We start from the raw sequence: 15,515 nt of genomic DNA on the forward strand, positions 1-15,515 counted from the left end.
ACATTTTAGAGACCCGCCACGTAAGCACGACTTTGTCGAAATTACTGGAAACCCGGAAGTAGAAAGTGGAAGTAATTACGTCACTAGTGACGTACCAAACAAGAAAATGGCATGATATTTAAGCGGCAAATTAAAGGCAAACAGTTGCCTCCGAGTTCGGTTCGTGCGTTGCGTTCACTAAACACCAAAGCCGAGGGGCTAGTACTACTAAGAGACACCTAAGTCATAGATTATGGTTGCCTACCATATTTTGTTTTCCTCAGCTTGCTGCGTTTAAGGTGTGAGTCTGCTATGGAAAAAATATGTCTCTGCTAAATACCATAAGTAGAAGTACACAGTGCATGCTTATTGTTTCTGCTTAGTCCTGTCTCTTCTGAGCGCTGCTGCGTATCCTTCATTCCGTTAAAAAGTGGCCTGGAAAAAAAAAAGTTTAGTAACTTAACTTTCCTCCTTTCCTTCGTGTTTTCCAGGAGCCATGATGACGACTTCCCCATCCGGCACCTGCGCGTGCACGGAAGCGGAATACCGGAGAAGAAACCCGCCCATAGAGGGCGCCAGCAGCAAGGAAAGCGATGGCGATAGCGATTCCGGGACCAGCGTGAGTGCCCGGGGTTCTCCGCCCGAAGCGGTCCCTTCCATGGCTTCGTCGGGCGCCCGGTGACCCTACCGGTGATCTGCATCAGCCCGCCGGCGAGCGACGCATGGAGGACGGCCGGCCGCCGCCGTACTCAAGCCGTGGCTCCGTCGCTGATCACCGCCAGGTGATCATCGACCTGGACGACAGTCGAATAGGCGCTGGTGTGGGGACCAGAACGAAGAAGTCTGCGCCGTCGTCGCAGCCGCAGCAGCCGCAGCAGCAGCAGCAGCCGTCGCAGACGCAAGAGCAGCAAGCCGAGCCACCGGTGGTCATACCACGCTACATGCGCAGCGCACCGATCAAGCTCCTCACCCACCCCGTAGATAGGAACCTCACCTGGTACTTCGTGGCCTCAGTCGCCTTCGTGTCCGTCTGCGCCGTGATTGGTGAGTTTGTAGGGAACCGTTTCGTTGGCACACTGATAGCCAATTGCTTGGAGCAGAAATTATTTGCTAACGCGAATATGCTTTCTTCGCAAAGCAGTATAGTGTAGCAAACTTCCAACTCTTTGTTCTTCATATTGCTTTTCTGTTTTTGAGGCGGGCGTGAATATGTTGCGCAGGATCGTTCCGTAAGCATACTTTCTGTATTCTACTTAAAGCGTCTAACTTAAAACCGATCGTTCATTGGGCTGCCCTACGCGTTTTGTGATGAGTTTGTTCTCTGTAACATGATGTGCTTTATGTCCACGCCCCTAATGTTAAATGCCATATCCTAAACGTATCGCAAAGAAATATGTAAATTAACTTAAGCGCGCGCTCTAACTCCTTTTATTCTCTCAGCATACATGCAAAAACAGGACTTGCTTTTGTTGAGCGCAAGGATTGGAATGACAAAAACAAAGCTGGGGCGCAATATCCTAAATCTATTCTAAACATTTCTATTCCAATTCTCTCCAATTTTCTATTCCAATTCCAATCAGCCCTCCGCGATTGGTCAGCAACCTTTTGGTACCACCGCCACTTCACCTGTTTGTCACACGTCGTCAGGAAAACCGTGATAGCTACCCATCTGATATGACGTGTACACGGTGATTATGCATGATTTGACCGAACAAAAGAAAAATAGTTACTCTTGATTCGACGCCTTTTCGCCATGAACCCTGGGCTATTGACCAAAATTTTTCGAGCTGCACTCACTTCACCAGCCCGTGAGGCGCCGTCACAAAACCGCAAGAACTCACCGCGTCAAAGTGACGAGTACGCGTTAAAGATGCAGTAATATGCCGAAGAAAACTAAATTTTCTTCTGAATAGTCGCAGGGTGCCGCCAATAGCTCAGGCACTGCCTACTCGCACGTAATGGAGAGCATAGATTTATTTGCGTATAATAAATCTTGACGGTGTAACAAAACGTGTATAATAAAGCGTCGTCGTGTAACATTTTCCAGTACTTTCGGCACGTTTACGACCTCGTTCTGCCAACTCTTCTTTGCTGAGGATCAGTTTCAGCGTCGTTCTTAATCTTCCGTGGCACGCCACTGCGAATTTCGACCAGCCACCGCAGTCTAAGTAAGGGGAAGCGGACCAATGGCAGACACCGACACCGCCTTCTTCATCCGGCTGTCGAATTTCAATGCAGTGGCTCGGCCACATCAAATCCCTCTCCGCTTGAGCATGCTCCTCGCCTCTTCTCAGTCAATTAGATAAGACAAGCCGGTCAGTGTAAGCACTGTTATTAGCTTTTCAAGCAAGCAAAAGTGACCTCCCTTGAAGGAGAAGAGCGTTTGATTGGTCTGTTCAGACAACCCAGCGGGTGACCGCCCGATGCTGGCGTCGGCGATTACGCAAATTCGATGCCAGGAGATCGGAATAAAACCATATTGGAATAGTTTTACATTTCAGGGCCCTTGTTTCAGTAAAAGAAGAAGACAGAAACGCTGCCGTAGAATAAGTGTTCCAACATTACCATGAAGTCATAGGCGCACAAGATGTTTTAAGCAATATAATGCACTGGAACATGCCTGTGCATGCAATAACAATATTGCAGCAGGACCTTTTAAAGGCATTTTTAAACCAATCTATCCACTCAATATAATTTAGGATAATACATTCAACAGTGAAGCTTCGAATTTTCTTACAGTAACATCCATTCCGACATCACATGGCACCTTATTCCACGCATCATCAGTTCTAAGAAAAATGGAAATGTTTAAAACAGTCTGTTGTTTATTTGAAAAGGGCAATGTGCTTTGTACGTGACCGTAATGTATCTAATGTTAAATAGCTTGAAATGCCCACTTTGAAATATCCATGGAAATCTTAAAAGAAAAAAAAAACTTCAGACTATTAACCTGCATCCTCTGATGTACAGTCTGAAATGCGGCCTGCCTTCCTCCCGAGGTCTGATCGTGAGTGTTCTCTGCGGTATGAGCTAAAAATAAATCTAGTGCCGTGTTCAGGATTCTCTCAAATTTGCTAATATTTCGCTGTGTATATGGCTGCCACACGGGACTCCCGCGCCTCACACGCGGCATCACAATGGTTTTCTAGGCCAGTCGTTCGAGCTCTTGTGTTGCACTACTTAGTTTTCGTCGTAGAATCAGCGCGTCCTTTCGCGAGTTATCCCAAATATCATCGACATGTTGTGTCCAGTTTAGGCGGTCCGTAACTTGGAGGCCAAGATGTTTATATACGGATACCCGGTTTAGGGGTTCATTGTATATGTCATCACAAATGTAAGTGGTTCACTTTTCCCCGTTGTGACTTAAGTTCTGCGTTGTTACGTGCAAAGCACGACAATCTGATTATGAGGCACACCGTTGTGAGGCACTCCGGATTAATTTGGACCACCTGGGGCTCTTTAACGGGAACCTAATGCACGGTACACTGGCGTTCTTGCATTTCGCCCCCGTCGAATTGCGGCCGCCGTGGCGGGGATACGATCTACTACTTAACAGTGAAACCCCTTTAGGCCACGGCGGCGGGTCGCATATAGTCGGTTTTTGTGATGTTTACAGCTATTTGCCAGTTTTTGCTACAGCCTTGGACTAGTTGTAGAGCGCCCGCCTCGGCTGCGGAAGGTTGTGGGTTCGATTCCCAGCGCCACCAGGCGCCTACTGGTTCTCCAATTTGCACAAGTGTAGCCCGGCCTGGCCTTAGATATTCCTCAGGGTGATACGCTTGGGAAAGGAGCCTGCGCCCTAAATTCCCGTCGAGACCGTTGCGAGCACAAAAACACCAACATCCTATTGATACGAAAGCGTCAAATGTCCCATTGAGCGAAAAAAATCCTCGCGCCTGTAGTCTGTAGCAGCGAAACGGCAACTAAGCTCCCATTGCCATTGGCTATGACGGCACGTCGCGAGCGCGTCTCGATGGAGCAGAGCGGGCGCAAGGAGGTTTAAAATTTATGGTCGGCTTGGCTGCGCCCACCATGAAATATTGTACGAAAGCACATTTCCGTGGAACGAATTTGCATTTTCATGCGCAGAGTTAGGCCTTGCTAGGCTGTTTGGCCGGTTGTTAATTCAACCCTTTGCAGTCGCGATGTCGTTGTTTAACTGTAGTTTTGTCGCACACATGATATGCTGTAGTCGAGCGTGGCCCAAATGCTGGCGAACAGCAGTGGCGTTAGCGGGAAGCCATGCGTAAAGAAGTGAAACTGCATCTATTGGGGTGAGAAGGACGGTATGGGACAGGCCTGTTTACTTATGGGGAAGGAATTTCCCTTCCAAAATTAAGAAGGGCAGCAGTGAATAAGTAGAGGGGTTCACTGTGGTTCGTGTTGCGATTGCCATTTCTGAACAATTGATGTCCCAGTCCGCCTGACGTGTCGTATTTGCAGTAAGGATAGCCCTCAAATGGCAACTGGCACGCTCAGTAATGTTTGTCTCAGCATGGTACGGTGAAATTTTCTTGCGTTTGACAAAAGGGGTTGAATAGGTCTTCCAGAATGCCTGACTTGTTAAATAAGTCGTGTTGTTGGTTATGAACTATGCTAGGTACCAAAGCTGGGGACATGATGGTGTAATTCGTTTCATGAAACATATGAAAAATTAAAATAAGCGGTGCTTTTCATTTTACACTCATGACATTCTTGCTATGTCGCCGAATATAGTGTTTAATCACCCTCCACCCCCCCTCCCTTATTTAATGCGCCATCAGGGTCATTATGGCAAAGTAAATGATGATGCATCACAAGTTGTGCAAACATTTTCGAGATTACTGAACAGGATATTTGCAGCTCAAAATTTGGGGGCGTACCCATTCTTCATAGATGATTGGCGACGTTAATGCGCTTATCAGTATTTCTTAGGATGCGTGCGTAATTCGTGACGGCATGCTTTATATGTTATGATGATTGTTATTCGTATACCCAAATACCCGAGTGGGCGCGAAAGAGTGGCACGTGCCCAATGGCACCTAACCAGTGACCCACTGGCACGTGCACATTTGCGCATACCAGAGACCCAAGTTGTCTAATCCGTAATTGTGTATTCGGACGCCTGCCCGTATCCATATAGTCAGTGGCACATACCCGCAGGACATACCCAGTGGCAGACGCCCAGTGTCCCTAGTTGGCGTGAAATAGGTTACAAACGGACAATATGCGCAAGTTCACGCACATTGCGCATATTGCTCTAATAATGATAATAGCTCTATTAGTGCCAATAGAGCTATTAGCACTAATCGCGCTAATAGCAATTAAGGACAACTTATGTGAGGGGCGCGTGTGGAGCAATGTTACGCATAACTGCAAGGACATCATTCTGTTTGATAAAGAGGGACCATATCTTTTCGGGAATCTGTGTTGTGTTTCTTAGTATGTACCCTTAACACACGTAACAGTGGTGTACCACTAGCTGTAACTAGAACTATTCACTTTTTTTGTATTGCTGTGGAAGTGTGGCATTGCAATGTAACGTTTCTAGTAAGCAACGCCTGTGTATGTCTGCCGTCTCCGTCTTAGCCGCTTTGCCTCTGATTCCGGAGTTAGCTTAGTGTCATCCTACCGCAAAGCTGGGCTGTGGGATCTATATTCCAATTAGTATTGTCAGAATCAGAATCAGAATTTATTGTTAGAAGTTGGGTCAAATTACAAGTATTTAGTATGCAGGAGGAGGTCCCATAGTCAATGACTGTATCGGGACCTCCTGACCTCCTGACACGGTTACAGTAAATTTTCTCATTGGTTTGTGAATAACAAATGCATTTTGAGTTCCCTTTTGAGTTGGTGTAAAGATATTGTATTTTTCATAATGAGAGGAAGAGTGTTCCATACTGATATGGAAGTGGATTCCACGGTTTGTTTACCGTAGTTAGTGCGGATTCGTGGTAAAAGAAAATTGTTATTTAACGCGAATCTGGGGCTACTATTAGTTGTTAGGTTAGATGGGGAAAATGTGATCGATGATAGCTCATTATGTAGAAATCTATAGAAAAAAAGTTCCTAGGTTGTATTTAGTGAGCCCAGAAATAGTAAGGATGTTATTATCGTGTAGTAAGGAAGTGGCATAAGAAAAGCGTGAACAATAGGTAATTATTCTGATGGCTCGGTTCTGAACTGTCTGTGAAGACGTAACAGGAGTACTATAGGTGTTTCCCCAACATATTATACCATAAGTAATGTGAGAGTGGACGAAAGAGTGGTAAAGTGAGAGCAATGTGGTACGTGTGAAGTAAGGGCGTGCTTTAATTAAGCTGCGTATACCATAAGCTATTTTCTCTTTTACGTGAGCAATATGATTGTGATATTTCAGATTAGAATCAAGTAGAACGCCAAGGAAAGATGAACATGAACTTGGATGAAGGCAGTGGGGACCAAGACTGATAGGTGGAATAGAAGCTGTGTTTCGTTGATGTGAAGAGAATACAACAAATTTAATCTTAGTTGCATTAATAGATAACATGTTAACATTACACCATCTTAGAATGTTTTCTAAGTCAGCATGTAGTTTATTAACGAGAGATGAGATATCTTTATGAAAAGTGAATGTTGTGGTATCATCAGCGTACAGAATGCATTTTGTCGAAGGAAGACAATCAGGTAAATCATTAATATAGACTAAAAACAGCAGTGGCCCCAGGATGGAGCCCTGAGGCACACCGATCTTAGTAGTTCGCTGTCGAGAATAAGCTCTGGAAACAGAAGCAACTTGAACTCGGTTATATAAGTAGCTTTTTAGTAGCGAAAGGGCAGGACCGCAAATGCCAATTGCTTCGAGCTTAGAAAATAGGGTATTATGATTAATGCTATCAAATGCTTGCGTTAGATGGATGAAAATTGAGGCTGCGAGAAATCCCTCGTCAATAATTTTTTTTAGCTTGTCCGTAAGATGAATAAGTGCCATCTCTGTGGAATACTCATGGCGAAAACCGAACTGGCATGCAGAGAGGATATTAAATTTAGAAAGATATTTGTTAGCCGTATTTCATTTAGTTTCTCAATAACTTTTTCAAAATACGGCAGAATCCAAATAGGTCTGTAATTGTGCAATAGTGAGTTGTCGCCTTTTTTAAAAACTGGGATAACTTTGCCACGCTTCGGTTCAGAGGGAAATAAACCAGTCCTGAACAATAAATGAACAATAAATGAACAATAAATGAAAGTATGTCTGAAATTAGGTGCGAAATAAGTTTAATGTTAGCAGGGTGGACCTCATCAATTCCAGCGCTTGTCACTTTTAGGTTATTTATAACAGCAGTTATTTCATCTGGCGTTGTAGGAAATAAAAAAAAAATAACGAGGTAGACGGTTCATGTTGATGATTTCTGCAAGAGTAGGCGGATTGTTAGGAAAGCGGAAACTACTAAAAATCTCAGCTATTGTTCTAACTATTGTTCTAACTAGTGTTCTAGGTATTCTTCCTCAGTTATGTGATATCAATGCGGTACTTATCCAGACATCCGTGTGACGATTATTAACATTTACTTCGCTTCGCTGACGCTGGAAATGCGTTGTTGAAAACAGACGTGATTCTGTCAGCTTTACCGTCCTAACAAAAAATTTGGCTCTTTCAATTGAAACACTGCACTAGACCCGAGCGGTGCGCCATTTATTCCAACGACATACATTAATTCAGGATTCCGTTGTACAATATGTGAAGGGTCACCGAAACACAATCTGTGTGTCGCCGTTAACAACGGGAAGCTGTGTGTCCGCTTGGCTTCGAGCCATAGGCTTGCGGTCACCATAGCAACGAGGTAATCATAACGGCAAGCCATGCGTGTGAGCCGTAAAAAACTGGTCGTTACAAATGCCAAGCGGGAGGTGGACCAACTGCCGCTATTAACGATGTCGCCGAGGTTCTGCCGCCGTTGGCCGGTTACAACTCTCGCGCAACAATCGCTGTTGCCAGCAGTCTTTTCGCGGCGAATCGCAGCATCGCGTGTGGGTTATTTCTCCCAGTCGTTAACAAGTGGAGAGGGCGTGCAGCGGCCGGTTAAAGGATAGAGATGGGGCAGAGAGAATTGAGCGCATGGGGCAGAAGGAGGGAACTAGGAGAGAGCATCGCACGTTACAAAATTTAAGCAAAAAAAAAAGAAAAAAGCCAGCTCAAAATATGATCATGCTGCAGTAAGTTTTAGTGGCTGCTAGCCGCGCTCAGTGCCCTCAGCGCACGCGCTCTTCCGGAAAGGCGGCGGTTGTGACGGCAACGTGCAGCTGCCGCACTCACAAATTGAAAGGAAGACGATACATATGTATTACGTGCATGCTTTAAAAATTCCCTGTTGCAGTTAGTACCGTTGTAACCCTCCGACCAAATATCCCGTTGAGCAGTATTCTTGAATGAGCAATGAAATTCTGAGTTGACAAATTATCAGTATTTCACTAATTACATTTTATTAATTTTTTTACACCACACATTGCATCTACCGCTGTAGCTTGTCAGTTTTGAACGCGTATCAGCTTGAAAAGAATTCTCAAGATCGCACCAGTTTCCAGATAGGTGCCGTAATATTTGCGGTAAAAAGGCACTGTTGTTTCACTTATATTAATAGGAACGCGCTGTTTTATGCGTTTAAGCTCTAAAGCAACAGCAATGGAAATGTATTTCGTTGGGCACGTCTGAAATTAATAGCTCGAGCTGGTGTGCTCCTCAGAATTCGTTCCAAGTGGATACACTTGGAACGAATTTGATGATTGAACGAATGATGATTTAATGGCATCCCATTGAAGCGGATCGCTGAAAAATGGTCACCTGGCGTGCATGACATGCTAGACATGTTTTTTCAAACGAAGCATCTATTGCTTCGCTCTTGTCGGCGTCGGTGTTGCCATACGGAAAAACTCAAGGTGCGCGAAAGTAAAAATTGCCTGTCAGGTTGCTAGCCCACCCCTCTAACCGATTAAGCCACTGTCGACTCATGATAGGCGCCCTTTAAAGCGGGGTTTTCTATGCACGAACTAGACGCAGCTGAAGGCGCGAGCTAATCACAGGCGTCCCCTTCCTCCGGAGGAGCGAAAGGGTGTGATGGCGTGTTCGCTCGCCTCGCGCCTGCTGTTTCCCGCCAGTTCAGGCCCGGCAGTCTGATGGGGAGGCAGCGTTTGGTTCGTTCTGCCGAAGAGCAGGCTGCGTTGAAGGAACGGTAGTGGGAGCGGGCCGCGCTTCGTGCGTTCGGCCGAATAACAGGCGGCGTTTCATGAAAGCCGCCGGGAACTCGCCCAAGAAAGGGCAAGTCGTCGACGTACCGACCTCGCCGCGAGAGAGCGCGCAGCTGACCCGTTACGACAACGAAGAGCCGCGGATCCCGAGCTTCGATGGCACCCCGGTTCCCGGTAGGGAACGGGTTATAATTTTTTAGCTAGCATTTTTGTATACATCTCTTTAAAGTTTCTTTTTCTTCACAATGTACGTTGTACCGCTAGCTATGACTGTCGGAGATCCGATCGCTCTTCCCCGCTTTTTTTTTCCCAGCGGGATGCGCGGAGCCGGGATGCCCTACCGGGATCGATGGATGCTATGAGTGTCCACTTTGAAACGGGGTGGTGGGTTGCGCCACCAAGCTCTTGTTACTATGTTGCCTAATGTCCTGCCTATGTTAAAAAAGAAAAAAAATATGACGAATTTTTATCACGAAATTTCCTGGACCCTATTGGGAACCTTGCTTTTATACGCCTGCGTTATTTGTCGTTTCCCTACTTTCCTTCCGCCAATCTTCCAATCGCCTCTTACTAATCTTTATTGCGGACATGTTTACTTTCCCCTGCTCTCGCTGAACCCAAGGGCTTCAAGTGGGCCAGAGGTGCCTAAATCGACTGCTGGTCAGATATCTTCACATTCTAACAAAACATGCTGCATGGTTTCCTTAGCTTTACCTCAGCAAGCACATGCTTCTTTTTCCTTGTTCTATGTCGCTTTGTAAGGACGTGTTCCAATGTATCCTGGGGCGCTATAACGTAAAACTATCCCAAACTTTTCTATTCCAATTCTGATATCAGCCCTCCACGATTGGTCAAAAACTTTTTTCGACCACCCCCCCTTCACCTGTCTGTCACGCGGCGTCACGAAAACCGCCATAGCTCCCCATCTGATATGATGCGTACATACTAATTATGCATGATTTGACAGAAAAAGAAAAACAGTTTTTCATGATTCGACCCCTTTTCGCTATTGGCCCTCGGCTATAGGTAAAAAGTTCTCGGGCTGCACCCACTTCACCTGCCTGTCACGCGACGTCACAAAACCGCACAAACTCACCGCGTCCAAGTGACGTGTACGCGATAAAGATACATTAATATGCCGAACAAAACTGAATTTTTTTCGGAATAGCCGCAGGCTGCCCCTTTCCGTAAGGGATGAAAGATAGCTGCCGCCGATCGCTGAGACGCTGGCTACTCGCACCTGCCGGAGAGCATGGGTGTATTTGCGTATAATAAAACTTCTTGCGTGGCCGTGTAACGTTTTCGAGCACTTTCGGCACGTTTACCACCTCATTCTGCCAACTCGTCTTTGCTGAGGGTCAGTTTTAGCGTCATTCTCAAGCTTCCGTTGCATGCCGCCGCGATTTTCGACCAGCCACCCCAAGCTGAGTAAGGGTAAGCCGGCCAATCGCAGACGCCGGCACCACCCTCTTCATCCGGTCATCGATTTTCAGTGCACTTGCTCTGCCCCAGCGGATCCCTCTCCACTTGAGCGTTCTCCTTGCCTCTTGACAGCCAATTAGATACGGCAAGCAGCTCAGTGTAGGCGGTGTTATTTGTTTTTCAAGCGAACAAAAGTGACCTCCTATGAACGAGGAGAGTGTTTGATTGGTCTGTACAGACAACCCTGTGGGTGACCGCCCGGTGCTTGCGTCGGTGGTTACGCAAATTTGACGTCAGGAGATTGGAATAGAAACATATTGGAATAGTTTTACGTTATAGGGCCCCTGATCTCCCTACGAAAAATAACAAACTTGCCTTTGAGTAATCATAAACTGTTTCTTTCCTGATTTTGTTTTTTCCCTTAAGTAGTTACACGTAGCAGTTTTCTTTTTCATTGCCGCCACCCATGAGATTATCTCAGCCCCTCTGATGACGTTATTTCTTGCCATGTTGCTCACCATACCGGTCGCATACTTGCTGCTAAGCTGCCAAGTTCTTTTCGCACTGGGAATCAGTGTTTTTCATGTACAAACATCTGAACACACTCCGAGCCCGTTTACTTTCTTCCATATTCCTCTATCGTTCTTCATAATCAATTTTACTGTGAGCTTCGCTCAACTAGAAACTTGTCCAGCCCATATCACCCTGCACAGCTTCATTTGTATACTCGCGGACAACTTCCTGTTGCAATGAAGGGAAAGCAAAGCTAGGGAGGCAAAGCGCGCACACGTGAGAGCGCTTCTCAAAAGAGGCCCGCGTTTTCCTACACGTTAGCTTAAGTAGGGAAAGAGAAAACATAAACGCCTCATTAGCAATAGTTAAGTATAAGACAAAACACACCACTGAATGTAAAAGTTTACTTATTTTGCGGCTTTTCCCTTCAGCGTCTGGGCAAACGCGAAACCGTCGCACGTGGAAGCTGCGTCGATTCAGCATCTGTTCCAAGCAACCAAAAGCACTGTCAAACGCTGGCGGACTACTTAGCGTGGTAACACATGTGCAGAAGCTCCGCCCCCGTAGCTTTCCCTTCATTGCCACAGAAAGTTGTCCGCGAGTGTAGTCTTCCTTTGAGCGACCAATGCGCGGAGGCGTGGAAGTGAGCGCCATCTGAGGGTGTTGCAAGGTATACCCAGCGGTGCGTGTGAGCTAGATGATGATGATGATGATGACGATGACGATGACGACGATGACGACGACGACGGCGGCGGCGGCGGCGGCGGCGGCGGCAGCAGCAGCAGCAGCAGCAGCAGCAGCAGCAGCAGCAGCAGCAGCAGCAGCAGCAGCAGCAGCAGCACCGCCGGAAAGTTGGGAGAAGTTGCAAAGAAAGCTTGGCTTTAATAAATGTATTTGTGGCTTTTTAAGTACGCGGTAAATAGCGATGCTGTGGCTGTAACAGGTAATTTTATTTTTTGTCAGGCGATTTAACTCTGTGGCGATGGCGGTAACACCAGCGTTATAAGGAGCCGATGCGATGAGACGGACATCGTTATTTTGGATGTGGTGCAATGGAGCTGTGTGACAGCGATATGTGAGACCGCAAAAATTTATACAATAATTTACATGGCGAAAATAAAGGCATAATAAAATGTCTAGAGAGTTTGATTTTCAAACCAGTGTCTGGCTTTTAAAGCAGCCTGATGCCAGAAGTAGTTTTCTTTTTTGATAAGCTGACATGCAAATTAAATTTTCGAAGGCAGTGTAATTGAACGCGTAAGAATGAACACTCATTAAATGGTAACGTTGGGTGAGACGCTACGTATACAGGTGAAAGGGTAGGTCTCTGTCTATTGTGTCACCTAAAAACCATAAATTTTGTTTGGGGAAGGTTAATGAGCAATCGTTTTAAAATAACCGTTGGTATTGTTTAATCCGTGATTTAAACGCATAGTCAATGTACAGATGTGCTTATGGGAAGTGTAAACAGTACTGTCGTCCGCGTACAGAAGATATTGTGTAGAAGTTAGGTACTTTGGGAATGCATTATTGAATATAAAAAATAACAGGGGTCCGAGTAGTGACCCCTGTAGAACGCCACTGTTAATTGTTTTTGTGCCAGACAGTAGCCCTGAAATGCAAATTTGTTGCTGTCTGTAGCGTAAGTAACTTCGCAATAGCTCTGAAGACGGACCTGTTATGCCATAAGCGTTGAGTTTCGTAAAAAGAACGTTGTGATTAAGGAAATCGAATGCTTTTCAGGAATCAACAAAAAAGGAAAACGCCTCCCATGCACCCCTTGCAGATGGTAAACCAGCGAACATGAAATGCTCGGTCCCGATGTTTATCACTGGATTAATTCCGACAGTTTATTTAGCTTTTCCTCAATTATTTGTTACGTCTTTGTGTTTCTTAAGGAGATTAATTACGCACGCGTCTGGCCTGGGTTTATCACAGCGTTTATTTGAAATGCCGCACATTGGGCTTCGTATAATCACCATCATGGATGGGTGCAATGAGCGGTTCATTGTGTTTATCCAGCGGGTTCATCAAAGTATTTCTCATTTGTGTTACGCATTTGTGTTTAGCAATGCGTTATTCATAGTGTTTCTGACTCGGTTGTGCTCTGCAGTCACCAAGTGACACGCCGGGGCCGCACATTTCACCTAATTAAAGACAGGGACACATTTTTGAATCTATTGCGAAGTCGGAGACACGCTCCAGCGCGCGTGCTCAGCTGTGCGAGAGAGAAATGACGTCACTATCGGCGTAGCTAATGGCGAGCCGCACTTTCGGCTGGAGGGTTTCAGTGGTCGGACCGCGAGCGTGTCGCCTATGCATATACAGTTCCGCTGTAAAGCTATTTCTTTAATTATGTCATCATGATATTGTCTTAACCCCATCCCCCTCTCTGTCGCTTCCCTGTAATAATACGTAGATTTATATGCCTGTTCAACCACAAATTTGCCCGTCCGTCACGTAAGACGAATGCAGTGGCTCATACTTCCCTTAAACAATGGCTTATACCCCCGCCGTAGGGTTTCTGTGGTCGGACCGCGAGTGTTCCGCCTAGGCATATAGAGCTTCGCTATAAAACAGATCCTGCGGATCTGCCCCCATCAATTTCCACTTTGGTCCTGTCAGTGAGCCTGATTAAAGCTACGTTAATAGAATATCCAGGACGAATCTATACTTGTCTGTGCTTCTGGCAAGAGAATAATAACCAGGCTTCTATTTTATTCTGGTTCTATTTTCAAAGTTATCATGTTTATGTTCGAGTGTATTAACCACTTTATTAAGCTGAACGACTGCCTTTTTTTCCCCCAATTCATGAACACGGCTCGACATCTCTGCAGAAACTTTAACAAAGGATTGGAATTTCGTCAAACGCTCAATGGGACTAACTTTCGCAACAATGTTACTTGATTCTTGACTCATTCTCTCCTCACCTTGGAAGAGCTCCAATATCATCTGTTCTTTATTCTCAACTCGGCCAGGATTCGCTGCTACATCCCTCGAGAGTTTCGTTAGAAATCGTAAAGGATGTGCGGCAAATGCACTGTATTGAGAACACACCGTATGTCCGGCAGCAATAGTAGGAAGAAATAGTCACTTCTGTAGCAAATACCTTTACATGGATAGCCCACCTGCAAGCCGATGAACACGATCTTAAATGTCCTGCTGATCATGCTGGTACCAGAACCACTCAAGTAAAAACTGTTCGTTGGGGCTTTTATCACCACCCGGTCGCAACTAGACGTCCCTTTATATCGCTGCCACAGGCAGTACGGATTGCTGATAGGAATTCTGGGAGGTGATAAACAGTTACTGTGTGTGATCCAATTTACAAACCACGATGACTGCACAGTCGCTGCCTTGACGAAGATCCCGCCATTCGACGTCGACAATGCGATGCGCTGTTCGCACACAAATCGAGCTGCCTTCTGGTCAGAGTGGTTGCCGGAGTATGCTGCGACCTGTAAGACGAGGAACAGGATCGTAAACGGTCTGCTGGCCACGCCACTACCGGAACTATGAACTATGACTATGAATATGTATTAACTCGCCCAGCTTTCAGTCCAACGCGCTCGAGCATCACATGGCTCGAACGATGCGGTTACAAATACATGTGGTTACAAATCCATGTCGTTCAAATGCATTGTGGGCTCGGTTTAGGGACCGTTGTGTGTTTGTGCATCGCAAACGTGGGCGTGCTATGCTAAAAATGCAGAAGGACTGTAGTCAATCAGTTCGGAATTACTTCACAAATTCCGTGAAATGAAAAGTAAAAGTTGCTATGTGTACCATGCGGTGTGCTGTGAAGGCTATAGTTATAACATTTACCGTAAAATAACTTGAGTGTTAATATAAAATCAGGACAAGAGCCTGCAAAAATGGAAAGGGGGCTTAGCAAACGCAGCAAATATCGCGGTATAGCTTTCTCACCCAGCTCTGCCGACTGTCAGCGGCGATGTTCCTGGATGTTAAAGGCGCATATGACAACGTAACCCATCAAGCCATCCTGGACGCCTTGGGTGATGTCGGCCTCGGCGGCCTTGTATTTCGGTGGATATCCAGCTTCTTGAAGGACAGGTCATTCTTTGTGCAAACAGAGGACGGTGCGTCATCACAACGCAACACCTACCGAGGCGTACCACAAGGCGGAGTCTTGAGCCCCACTCTATTTAACCTGGTGCTCATCGACCTGGTTCACACCCTTCCGGAATCCGTCCATGTGTCGATCTATGCAGACGATATATGCATTTGGTCATCAGGAGCGACGCGTCCTCAGGTGCGCGCCAGACTTCAAAAAGCGGCCACACTAACATCAGGTTATCTTCGAGCACGAGGTCTGGAGCTGTCCTGCGAGAAGTGCTCTATAGTCGCTTTCACGCGTAAAGCAATGAAACCATACG

General features: G+C 46.0%; 1 protein-coding gene across 2 annotated transcripts in view; it reads left to right on the forward strand.

The window, feature by feature from the left end:
- LOC126544174 (putative diacyglycerol O-acyltransferase Mb3761c) overlaps positions 1-15,515 on the forward strand; it is a 560,147-nt gene that overhangs the window by 274,811 nt on the left and 269,821 nt on the right. For both annotated transcript variants that reach the window (XM_050191407.3, XM_072284905.1), the window contains one exon: positions 471-1,023. In XM_050191407.3, the coding sequence (XP_050047364.2) occupies positions 702-1,023 (322 nt within the window). In that variant the 5' untranslated portion in view covers positions 471-701. The remainder of the gene's footprint in view (positions 1-470; positions 1,024-15,515) is intronic.

The sequence above is a fragment of the Dermacentor andersoni genome, chromosome 10 (assembly GCF_023375885.2).
Source record: "Dermacentor andersoni chromosome 10, qqDerAnde1_hic_scaffold, whole genome shotgun sequence".
Lineage (NCBI taxonomy): Eukaryota > Metazoa > Arthropoda > Arachnida > Ixodida > Ixodidae > Dermacentor > Dermacentor andersoni.